Raw genomic sequence first — 12,918 nt, 5'->3', positions numbered from 1 at the left:
GAGCAATACCTGGGCAAGCCATCTAAGGTAGCCTCAAAGATGCACTGGTAGGTCTGCATGGTCTGTGGGGTGAAGGACACCGTGGCAAAGGCATGTGAGCGGCTGGCGACACACATCTTGTTGGGTTCCACTTCGAAGATGTCCGTGATGCGTGCGGTGACCTGGTGAGGGGGAGCAGAGGCCAGGGTGTGTTATCTACTCTGCATATACACTGGGGCTTGCTGCTCATTTCACCTGCCCTGCTTTGCACTTCCCTCCCATCAAAGCTCTGTGATAGACAAGCTCCATCGCCTACAGAGTCATGGGCCCTGGAAGGAGCTGCCTAGACACTGGAATCCTCTCGTAAGTAATATCTAGTTGCATTTGAGTTTTGACTCAAATGAATGAAGCAAGTCAGTCAGCCAGATATTCTCCCCACTATCCCATCCTCTGTCACCTAAATCAAGATGCCTAAACACTGTTTTTGGTGGCTACTGTGGAGCTGAGCTGGGACCACATACACGACGAGGAAGCCATACTACAGAAAGGAGCAAGGGAAACAACCAGAGAGACACGTGGCCTTAAAAGATGGATGGAGTACCTGCTGATCTGGAGGGTGGATTTCGAATGCCAGTTCCAGTCGCAATGAGTGATGGCTATATTACATGTTCTGACCCATGTCTGAGGTCTTGGATTCCCTGCTGTCAATCTAGTATTATTTGGGCTAACTTGAGTGAGGTTCTGCTCCTTGTAGCTCCAAGGGCCTTGGCTAGAGAAAACCCCGAAGGCATGTCACCTATTCTCAACCAGTGGAAGTGTTTGGAGACTGCGGGGACTTCTGGCATGACTTTGAACAAATTTTTCATTCTTATGAGAAGCAGATGGGAACAGACTGACTACTCCCTCTTATTCTTAAGCTGTGGGCGGGCATTAAGGTTTCTTTGGCCTTTGCAGGATTCCCTTCAGATCTGCACACCAGGGAGGAGGAAAACAGTCTTCTCCTCCTGCACACCCCCGTTATAGTCTCTGGTTAAAATCAGGCTTGCCTGCTTTTTATGTTTTTAGTACAGATAGGGAGAGAGCTGCCCCTTAGGGGTCCAAATAAGACCAGAGAATAAAGGTGGATGTCACCAGTGCCTGGGGGACGTCATAAAAGGGATTAGATGGTCTCCCTGACTCTCCTGAGAGAGTCGTCTGGGAATGCACACTCTCTAAGAGGCTCCAAGTAGAGACTCCTTGGAGATCTCCCCACCCCCATTAGCCACAAACAATGCTAGTTCTGGGGCAAGAAGAGCACTTGGGCTCAAATTCCACTTTTGGGCAGAAAACTGAAGTATCCTAGATAAGTGTAGGCAGTATTTGCAGTACATGGGATTGGAAATTAGCAGTGACAGAAACCCCTTGCTTAAGTCCTTTTTCATGCATGCTGTCCTCGGTTTTTTGTGAGGAAAAGAATCTCAGTATGCTCCCACTCAGAGAGAGCAGGCAGTTTAGAGTCTAATAGACCCTGAGATGGGCAATTATTTACTTGAACACAGGTAAAGCTGGGCTTTAAGCCTGGCTGTGTATTTCCAGGCCCTGGGGCCTGGGAATAATTTAGTTTTTCTGAGCCTCAGTTTCCCTAACTAAATAAGGAATAACAACACAAAGTCTGAAAGAGTCACGGTGAAGGTGAATTGAGGCAATAGATGTAAATCATTCAGCACAGTTCCTGTCACATCGTGCTGGGGGACGGGGGCTCAGAAAGGTTTGCCATTTTACCTTCTCCTTAAGGATGGGCACCCTCCAAATCTCCCTGTCCAGGACAACATGCAGTTTGAGGCAGACCTCTCTGAAGCTGGGACTCCTCTTAATGCTTTGTCTATCTTAGGCACATAGTGAGTCAGTGATGGATGAATGAGCTGCTCATTAGTTTATTCATTGGTTTATCCTAGAGGTGCCAAGTGGACACACACCTTCTGGGACAAAAGTATGGCTTTTGGCCAATGGGAGGTGACCCTGTGACCTCACAGAACTTCCAGCAGGGCTGAGAGCCAGATAATTCTCATTCAGATACAGAGGCTCCAGAGCAGAAGCTTCCCAGAGCCTTTTCTCGGACCTCTGCCAACCACGGTGGGCCAGGGCCTTTGGAGCCCCTTACCTTATTGGAGATGGGCTTAACTGCGATGTTGACATCACAGGCGATCTTTCCCAGGTTGCTGATCTTGAACCGAGCCTTGGCCTGATGGCCCACCAGGACATTGCAGAAAATGAACTTGTTCTCATCCTCCACAAACAGTCCCCCGGTTTTTATGGTCTGCAAGATGTAGTGTAGGTTGGGGCTGGAACAGATCTGGTGCTCCTCAAATATCAAAGCATTGTTGTCCGTCACAAAGGCTGGGGAGGGGAGGAAGAGCGTTAGATGATGCCTGCAGGCAGATTCCTGGCCCTCATGCCTAACTTGGATGTTCTGCTTCTGACAAAGGCTAGTTGCAGAGAAGAGGTAGGGAAATTCGCATAAGGAGCTAAGTGATGGGATAAATTCTATCTTCTTTTTCTCTTTTGGACTGACACATCTTGATCTGCCTTTTCCTGCCAATGGCAAGGAGGGGTGAGACCAAGATCCGGGGTGGACCTAGAAAGAAGGAGGCACTTGGGCCCCCTCCAGTAAGCCTTGAGCAGAAGCAAGAGGAGTTCTCTCTGTGCTTAACCTGAGCTCTTGCTGGGTTGGAATTTTAGCACAGTGCAGTTACTGAGCATTGTTCTCTGGGCATGTTGCCCTCAGGGAGTGGCCTGAGCAGAATGGCACTTGTGTTCCTGTGGGCCATGTCTCTTATCACCATGATTCTCAGATAATGATAGTCATCTGAAAATCCAGGGCTGGACTCAAGAAGCAAGAGTTGAAGCATCACGTTCTCTCAGATATGCACATGCTTGTAAGGCTTTAAGGGAGAGTATGGCTGAAGGTAGTAGAGGAAGCTCCAAGGTCCCAAAGAAAGTGGCCCTGTCTCATCTGCTGGACATCTTAAAGGAATCTGCCTGAAGAGGGAGGGGGGTTGTCCAATAAAAGTGGCAATACCTGGCATACAGGCTTCAGCAAGCAGAGTGTAAGAAATGCCAGCAGGATATTCTCTAGGGTCTCGGTCGGTGATATCGATGGCTATGAACTCCTCACACCTTCCCACGGGGTCAGCCACGCAATCCACGGTGATGACCTGCTGTCCTCCAGGAGGAACGGAGCCGAACCCAGGGTACACGGTGAACATACCATGAGAGAAGCGGGCCTGCTGGACAGGGGTGGGAGGGATGAAGGCAGAGGGGGTAACAGAGTCTGAGACCTTCCATCAGAGTCACGAGGGGTAAGGGCCCCATCTCTCCCTACAGGCAATTCTTGGTCCCCACCCCTCTCCCCCTGGAGGAATGGAGGGCCCAGGGGTTCCTCATAGACGAGTGTTCTTAGTACTTCCTTCTCTGCACATTCCTCCTGAGCAGTCATGACTGAATCAAAGGCTTAATAAAGCAGATCATGTTCCCATCATGTAACACTTATCTGGGTGGGGTCTCAGAGCAGAGGGGTGCAGGGTGGAGCACTGATTAAGATTTGAGTCAGATACATCTAGGCCACAACCTCAGCTGTGCTATGTATTAATTATTTGACCTTGGACAAATGACTTCTTTGGTTTTCAGTTTATTTATCTATGAAATGGGGCAAAATCCCCCTAACTCCAGGGATCACTTTAGGTTTAAGTGAAAAGAATGTATTTGAAGTAAACAGTATAGCATCTGGCATAGAATTAGTACTCAAAAAGAGTGGGGGATGTTCATTCAGGAGTCGCCCTGGATGATCTTGGAGTCCCCAGCCCTCCCCTCTCCTTTTACAGTTCTCAGGATAACTGTAGAATGTGCTGAGACTACTACAGTGTCCTGAGATAAGGAGGGTTGTCTCGGGCAGCTCATCCCTCCCGGAAGAGATGCCCTGCAATGTGTTAGCTCAGAGATCCAAGTTTCTCCAGAGTTATAAGACCCAGAGCAGAATGTTTTTGGGGTCCCTCAGCCTGGCAGCTGGGCAGACTGGCACATGGCACTCCTTTGGTGGGTGCTCTTCACACAGGGTGTCTGTAGGGATGAGGCCCCTGGTATGGAGAAGGGGGACTACCCCGTGATACATGGAGGCTGCTGTTGGCCTGACTTGGTCACTATCTTGAACCTGGGCTGTGTGCTGGGGATCGCCAGAGGAGCTGAGATTCCATCTCACTTCTTTCCAGGGTTCCATTTCTTAAAAACAAATGATTGTTGATTAAAATACCCAAGAAGAGTTGGAGCCAATTTTAGGACACTGGCAAGCCAATGAAGGATTTAAGGCAAATGAGGATATCCAAACGAAGGGCCGTCTTATGGCTGTTTAAGACGAAAGTGAGATTTTAGTACTTCATATTCCTGCCATGGTGGATTCAAATCCTGTTCTCCTGGGCAGGTGTTCTGAGGCAAGAGCTGGTTGACAGGAGGCCTTCCTGGGTTTCTGTGGATGATGGGGGGGGCACTCACCTGGCTTGTGATGGTCACATCTTTCTGAATTGCGTCTGAGAACTTGGCTGTTTTGGAAGTGCCAGTCTTGAAGAAGGTCTCACTTTCCCGGGTTCTGGTGTGTCGATTGTGGCCAGCTCTGATGGAGGGGGAAGAGTGCACTCTTAGGTTTGGGGGTGGCATTTGTTAGGTCTTTTCTCCTAGGCATTGCAGGGTGGTGTTTCTTTGCCCAATAGGGTGGCAGAGTGGCACAGTTAGCTTGGTCATAGACAATTTTAAGGAAATGATGTAGTAATCCCACTTATTCATAAGAACACTGGAAATTACTATAAGAAAAGTGCTAACATAAATGTCTCCTTAAAGGTCCATGTGTTAAAGATCTGGGTCCCAGGATGGTACTTTTAGGAAGTATCTAGGTCATTAGAAATGTGCCCTTGAAGGGGATCGTGGGATCCAGGACCCTTTCTCTTCCTCTCTCTCTTGCTTCCTGACCACAAGGGCAGCAGTTTTGCTCTATCATATGCACTGGCCATGAAGCCAGGGCCAAACGATCCTATGGGAACCTACAAACCTGTGAGTCAAAAGGAACTTTTCTTTTAATAACTTTATCATCTAAGGTACTTTGTCATAGGGACGGAGAGCTAATAAAAAATGAATAATTTTAAAAAATGCTCGAATTCACTGAAAAGCAGTATGTGGGAAATTATTGGTACACATCAAATATTTCTCATTAAAATATAATTTTAAAATGAAGAGACATATATAAAGAACTCAAAAAACTTGACACACAAAAAAGTAAATAACCCAATCGATACATGGGCTAAGGAACTAAACAGACACTTCACAGAAGAAGAGATATAGTCGATATTAATATATGAAAAAATGTTCAACATCTCTAGCAATTAGAGAAATGCAAATCAATACTACACTGAGATTCCATCTCACTTCAGTCAGAATGGCAATTATCAAGAATATAAGCAATAATAGATGTTGATGAGGATGTGGGGAAAAGGCACACTTCATACATTGTTGGTGGGACTACAAGTTGGTGCAACCACTCTGGAAAGCAGTATGAAGATTTCTCAGAAAACTTAGAATGGAACAATCATTTGACCCAGTTATGCTACTCCTTAGTTTATACCCAAAGAACTTAAAATCAGCATCCTACAGTGACACAGCCACATTAATATTTATAGCAGCTCAATTCACAATAGCTAAACTGTGGAGCCAACCTAGGTGCCCTTCAATAGATAAACAGATATAGAAAATGTGGTTTATATACCTAATGGCATATTATTCAGCCTTAAAGAATGAAATCATGGCATTTGCTGGTAAATGAATGGAGCTAGAAAATATTATGCTAAGTGAAATAAGCCAATACCAAAGAATCAAAGGTCAAATGTTTTCTCTGATATCTGAATGCTAATTTACAATAAGGGGGGCATATAGGGAAGACTAGAGGTACTTTGGATTAGATAGAGGGGAGTTAAGGGAGGGGAGGGGTATGGGGGTAGAAAGGATAGTAGAATGAATAAGACATTATTACCCTATGTGCATATGTGATTACATGACCAGTGTACACTAGAAGAATGAGAAGTTGTACTCCATTTATATATGATATGTCAAAACGCATTCTATTGTCATGTATAACTAATTAGAACAAAAAAATGAAGGGACAAATAGATTGAGTTTTGTCTCTTCACATTTCAATGTCTGTAAGGTTGAGTATAACTAAAATCTTTGAAATGCTCCCCCCATTATGAAGCACAGTTACAATTTCTTTTGATACAGCTTGCTTATAGTAGGCCCTGGACATCCTACAGAATGATAAGACAATAACTTACTAGTAAGTCTTTCACCACACCAGAAACACCAGGACCACAAATCCTACATGGGATACTGTTATAGTTTGGATGTGAGGTGTCCCCCAAGAGCTCACATGTGAAACAGGTTCAGAGGAGAAATGATTGGGTTGTAAGAATCTTAACCCAATCATTGATTTAATCCCTTGATGGGGATTAACTGAGTGGTAACTGAAGTGGTGGGGTGTGGCTGGAGGAGGTAGGAATTGGGGCATGGCTTGGGTATATATTTGTATCTCTCTGCTTTCTGATCGTCATGTGAGCAGCTTCTGTCTGTCACTCCTCTACCATGATGTTCTGCCTCACTTTGAGCCTCAAGGAATGGGGCCTAGTGTCTGTGGATTGAGACCTCTGAAACAGTGAGCCCTCAAATAGACCTTTCTTCCTCCATAATTGTTCTGGTTGGGTCCTTTAGTCGTAGTAGAGAAGAAGCTAAAAACAGATACTTCATATTTATTAAACTAAAATTTATCCAATATTTGACAGTAGTTGGAACATATAAGAAATTTGGCATTGGGTGGCTTCAGATAAGATAGCACTTTGTAAAATATAAAGCACTCACTACCAGAATGGCTGCAGTTTAGTGGACACTTGTCTTACACTTTCTTTTGGTGCATGTGGCTCTCCCCTGTCAGCCTGTAGAGGGCGAACTTGAAGTCGATAATGCCTTGGTTTTCTATGGTGAAGGTGGTGCTCCTGCGAGTGCCGCAGATCAAAGCCCCAAAGTTGATGATGGAGGAGGGGCTGATGTTGAATTTGGAATGCACTGCATTCACAGAACATTTAATTGGGATGCTGGCAATGATCTCACTTCCTTCTGCAATATTGGGTTCAATAATCTGGAAAGGGAAGGAAGGTTGGGAAGATATCAGCCAGTTGCATAGCTACAGAACCCCCTATGTTGTCTTCTTCATTCCTCCATCTTGGCATTTCACTCTGTATTACTGTGTCGACTGTAATATCAGCAGGCACTAGCATAGAGCCTGCCATGTGTCAGCCAGAGATCGACAGGGAGCAACTGTGCCTCCTATGTTCAGTTCCTCACTCTTGTGCTTGAGGATAGAATGCAGCCTCCTTGTCTCTGATGATCCCCTAAGACCTGGGGACCCATTTTCTCTCTTGTTCTATTTATGATGACTTTTATATCTCCTGGCTGCCCCCTGCCCCCTGCCTGCTGTTTGGGACCAAACTCCATTGCATCCCACCTGGTTGCCATCCAGATCTCTCTCCCTTTGCCTCTGGGGCATGGATTATACCATCCATGGACCCATGTTTGCAGCAAGACACCTACAATCTTGCTACCAAGCAGCCTGTCACTTTAAGCCCTCTCACCTGACAGCGCAGAATGGGCTGGTGCTCGACCTTCACTTCCTTTCTGGCCCGAAAGAACACCTGGACATTTGTGGGCTTTTCTGTTGCAGTCAGTGAGCCCTTTTTGGGTAGGACTGTGATCAAGGAACTCATATTGATGTCTGAAATCCCCAAGGAGTCCACGGAAAAGCTGGAAGGCAGAACAAAGAGTTAGTTTAAGTCATTACCCAGGGACCTGAAGATACTAGAGAGGAGAATCTAGACTGTTAAGGACCCTACCATGTCTCTGGTCCTATTTAACTGCTATGTCAGGAATGTCAACTGTGCTTTGTGCAGTAGATTACAGGATCAAGTGGGCCAGGGATTGATGCATGAGGCAGAGTGCTATCCTTTCTCCCATGGTCAAGAGGTGCCCTTGCAGGGCCTCTATGTTCAATAGGCACACTTGCTACCAGAAAATATCAGCTAAATTAACTCTCTTCTTCCTGTCTCCCTCTCTTTCTCTGTTTCTCTCTGTCTTTGTCTCTGTTCCTCTCTCTCTGAGACTGGATGTAGCACACACAGAGGGAAACCAGGGGACCTAAGGGGAGAACTCAGGGGCAGAAGTCATGCAACAAGAACAGGGAAGTCCATGGCCCAATGGGATGAGGTAAGAACCAGAGAGAGGAGCTGACTCAGGACAGTGGTGCAGGGACTGGACAGACACAGGAACTTAGGTGGAAGTGAACACCTAGAGTTGCTGTGGGCGTCTGACTGTCACTCCATGCTTCGGGAGACCAGCTGGGTCAATTGCTACCTGCATGGTGCCTCTGCTTCCTATTCCTTGCATATTCAACAAACCCTGCTCATCTTTCCAATCAAAGGGTGACTCTATTACATGCAATATAAAAAAGCAGAGCTAAAGTCCCAGACATGATCTAATCTGGAACTCATAACCAGGCAAGAGTCATCCTTCACTAATTCCAAAGTGACAAAGGCTTTCCTCTAGGTTTGCTTGGCTTTGATTTATACTCATTGAATTCAATTTGCAGTTTCATTGCTTCTAATGGACGGTGCGTTGGGGTTGGATCTCTCTACTTTCAGTGTTATTTTAGCTGAAAAGAAATGATTGTAATGATCACCAACATGCTGAATTGCTCCCATCTCTGTAAGATGAAGTCTTTTTGTCATATGTGAATTCCCCTGGGAGAAGGATAACTTTCCATAGCCATTGCCTGGGCTGCAGTCTGGCACTGCCAAAGGAGGATGGCGTGACCTGCCTGAGCAACCTCTTTCCTCTCCTCTACCCCAAGCCACCCTTTCTTCTCCGAAGAACCTCCCCTTGTCAATCTCAGAGGATGAAGCCAGGCTCTAGTCTCCACCCTCAGGACTCCTCCTGCCCAGACCTCCCTCTCCCATTTTCTTCCTCCCTCCATGCCCAGACTCCTGTGGATCCAGGTAAACTCAGAGGCCCTGAAGGTCTCTGTTAAATGGCAGAGTTAAGAACAGTGTAAAAATCTCTGCTCTCAGTGGTTGGAATTCCATTCATTTGAAACCAGAAGAGATAAAAAGCAGAGAAGTTTCTTCTAATTTCCTTGATTCACTTAAAAAAAAATCTCCTAGACAACACCCTTCTTGCCATGCATGCACATGGATGGCCACACACCTAATATGGCTCAGGTTACCTGAACATGATCTCATATTTTCCACGGTTCTTCAGTTGAAGGGGCTGCTTCGTTTCCTCCATGACCCTCACGGTCCCAAAGTCGAGGCCTCCTTCAGCACCTGTAGAGGCAGGGACCCAGGTGAGCGGGCATGGGAGCCAGAGCAGAGGAACTTCCTGCTGAAGTTCACATGGAAAACTATAGTGACAAGTCTTGGCAAATAAGCAACAGCTACTGTTCTTGCCCTCAGTTCATCTGGGCTCCTCCTTCTGTTTTCCACCCCAATTCACTGTCTTTTCTTGTCTACCACTAGCTAAAACTTACAGTATTTTAAAAATTTTGTGCAATTTACTGAGTTGTGATAGTACATATACATTTGTGTTGTTTTACTTAGCATTACATCATAAGCATTTTCCCAAATTAGTAAAACTCCTCAGGTGTGATCTTAGAGGGAGCATGAAAACTTCTGTGTCATGGCTGCTTAGTAATTAACAATTTTAGTCCTACAGTAACATCATTCTATTATTCACAGGCATTTAGATCCCCTGCAACTTTTCATGATTATAAATAATGCTGCAGTAAAGATCTTGGCACACAGGACTAATGACATCTAGGGTAAGGTGTAGTCCCGGTATTCTATCATATTCTCTGAATTTTGATAAGAGACCCATCAGGGAAAGGAGGGACAACAGAGCATTGCATGCTCGGGAGAGACATAACTCGGGTATTAGGACAGCATGGCGGGCAGAACAATACCCCTTTCCCTTAAGATATGCATCTTGATCCCTAGAATCTGGGAACATGCTACCTTCCATGGCAAAGGGGAATAAGGTAGCAGATAGAATTAAGGCCACTGTCTTTAGAACACGGAGATCAACATGGTGGCCCAGTGTAATCACAAAGGTCCTTAAAAGTGGAAGAGGATTGCAGAAGTGGGGGAACAAGAGAGGTGGCAGCCTGAGAAGGACATTGCTGGGTTTGAAGATTTAAGAAGGGGACAGGAGCTGAGGAATGTGGGCAGCCTCTGGAACCTGCAAAAGCTGAGGAAGTGGATTCTCTCTAGAGCTTCCAGGAGCACAGCCCTGCGGACACCTTGATGACAACTTACCGAGACCCATTTTGAACTTCTGACTTCAGAACTGTAAGAAAATAAATTTGTGTTGTCTTAAACCAGGAGTTTGTGTCAATCTGTTGTGGCACTGATAGAAAACTAATGCTCAGAAAAGAGGTCTGCAAATTTTACATTTATGATTACCCCTTGCTAATCATGAGTTGGAGAAATTAGAATTTGTACTAACATTACTAACATTCCTCAGGACACGCATTACCAATTGCCAAAACTGTCCTCTCCTGCACCAACGACCACCATGGTACTGACAACGCATCAGCTTTCCTCTATGCGGGACTACGCCACATAGAAAGAGACAACTTCCAGACACCTTTGGGGAAGGGCTCAACAGACCTTTGGGGAAGGTGATGTCCAAGGCAATGTCATATGCTTCTGCAAAAACCAGGATGTTTTCAATCTGAACAACACCAACAAGATTTTCTGCATCTAAAACCTGTCAGATAAGAGACATTCTTCAGTAAAAGCAAGACCCACAAGGTGCTGGGAACCTGAAATATAAACCATGCAAGTGAGAATCCTGAAGGGGAGATGGGTGGGAATGTTTTTGAGATGTATCTAGCTAGAGATCTTTCATTATCCTTAGGCATTGGTAGATTGCTCTTCAAAACACCCTCTGGGCTATGTTGGGATGGGGAGCTGTCTTTCCCCACCTTTTTGAGAGGTTTAAACTAACTGGATTATCATTGCTACATACTGATATTTTGGCTGAGTAGACATTGCAGGAAGGTGTTTTCTGGAACTTTTAAATCAAATAAACAAGGAGAGCATCTCCCAACATTTGCTATGGAAAGCTTTTATATTCTGTTTTCCTGTCACTCAGAAATCTGAATTATCCTGGGCACAGTGGTGCATTCATGTAATCCCAGCAGTTTGGGAGGGTGAGGCAGGAGGATCACGAATTCAAATCTAGCTTCAACCTCAGCAACTTAGCGAGGCCCTGTCTCAAAATAAAATATAAAAAATGGACTAGGGATATAGCTCAGTGGTTAAATGCTCCTGGATTCATTCAATTCCTGGTACCAAAAAAATTTGAACTATTCTGCTTTCAAAATATGGAAAAGTGCTAGATTTTTGTAGCAAATGAGAGTGTTTAATGTTTCTCTATTGGAAACTTCAAGTGTTTTATTGATGTGAACATGGTCACCAATAGACCTACAGGCTCCAGTTGCTCACTGACCCTGCTGTTGCCTTACCTATTGGGGATCCCTCTGCCACTGTCCTGAGGAGCCTCTGAGTTGTGGCAGGCTGTCGGCTCCATCTGCCGCTGACCCCAGAGACTAACCAGGAGGTGAACAAGGGTCTGGCTCCAGGAGAAGAGCGGCTGGGTAGTGGGCACAGAGCTCCCCCATCTGCATGGAGACCACCTGCTCCCTGTGGAAGCCTCCAATTGGAAAACTAAGTGGCCAGCTTTCCATCATGTATGCTTTTGGTGCCAAGGGGAAGTCGGTGGCTGTCACCAAACTCAGGTTTTAATTCAGAATTTCCGTCTTCTTTCAACACACGTTTGTCAGCATTCCACAGAGCAAATTGGATTGCCCTGAGTTTTGTTTTCTTCCCTTCAGTGCTGGCTCTCTGAAGGAGCTGTGAGGAGGACAGTGGACCAAGTGCCCTCAGACCTGCCGACGGTAGATATCCAGTGCCCCGAGCATTCTATTTGCTTTGCTTCTCCATGGGGGAGGTAAGATTAAATTTCTCGATTGAGAACAATAGGAAGGACAATTTAAGAGATATACAAATGAAATAAAGCCAGTCTGCTGGAATATTTTCCAAAGGGATTAGAAAATAAGGCATTTCCTCTTCTAGAAGTTAGAGAAGTATCATCTGAGGAAGAGCCATAGTCCACCTTGTGGGGTGCCAAGGAGACCCACTCTGCCTTTCCCTGGGCTGGGATTCAGCTGCTGTCTGGCTGGGATACACAGGGATGGTCACAACAGTCCAAGGACTTTTCCAAAGTCCTCACTGCTGGAATCCCTGAACTCCCCATGACCCAGCAATTACAGGATAAAGCTGGCACAGCCTGGGGACTCTAGGTTCCTACACTGGCCATGTGGCCTGCCAGAGACCTGCTAAAAATGTTGAAAACCACTGCTGGGCCTTATATATTTCTGTGGATTGAATGAAATCTATCAATGCCTGTTCTCAGTGATCTGAAAGACTATCACAGGAAGGGGTTAGGAGAGTAAGAGTAGATCCACTGATTGACCCCCAAAAGGCAGAAAGAGAATTAATGTAACTTATAGAGAGAAACCGGAGCTCAACTTAAAGAAGAATTAGCACATCTATTTAAAGGGAGACCAGGCAGTTGGAATGGCAAGAGGTTTTCCATCCCTGGAAGAATTCATAGAGAAGTGACCCCTTGAAAGCTGCAGAATAAACTTAGCATTAAAAGTCAATGGCACTCATTCATTCATTCTCCCAGGCCTGTGTGAGACACTGATGATATGATGGCAAGGCAGGCAGAAGGAGGACTTCCTCAAAGATACGTCTACTT

The 12,918-nt window shown here is 45.6% G+C and overlaps 1 protein-coding gene across 1 annotated transcript in view; it reads right to left on the bottom strand.

The window, feature by feature from the left end:
- The window catches only part of HYDIN (HYDIN axonemal central pair apparatus protein), a gene marked incomplete at both ends in the record, with an annotated part of 332,822 nt that overhangs the window by 46,706 nt on the left and 273,198 nt on the right, over window positions 1-12,918 (bottom strand). The window contains 8 exons of the mRNA XM_081274731.1: window positions 10-161; window positions 2,120-2,355; window positions 3,038-3,242; window positions 4,504-4,621; window positions 6,945-7,183; window positions 7,677-7,845; window positions 9,320-9,419; window positions 10,761-10,860. Of these exons, the coding sequence (XP_081130857.1) occupies window positions 10-161; window positions 2,120-2,355; window positions 3,038-3,242; window positions 4,504-4,621; window positions 6,945-7,183; window positions 7,677-7,845; window positions 9,320-9,419; window positions 10,761-10,860 (1,319 nt within the window). The remainder of the gene's footprint in view (window positions 1-9; window positions 162-2,119; window positions 2,356-3,037; window positions 3,243-4,503; window positions 4,622-6,944; window positions 7,184-7,676; window positions 7,846-9,319; window positions 9,420-10,760; window positions 10,861-12,918) is intronic.

Source organism: Spermophilus citellus, assembly GCF_964194105.1.
Source record: "Spermophilus citellus genome assembly, chromosome: 18".
NCBI classification, from domain to species: domain Eukaryota; kingdom Metazoa; phylum Chordata; class Mammalia; order Rodentia; family Sciuridae; genus Spermophilus; species Spermophilus citellus.
This window is presented reverse-complemented; position numbering and strand designations above follow the sequence as displayed.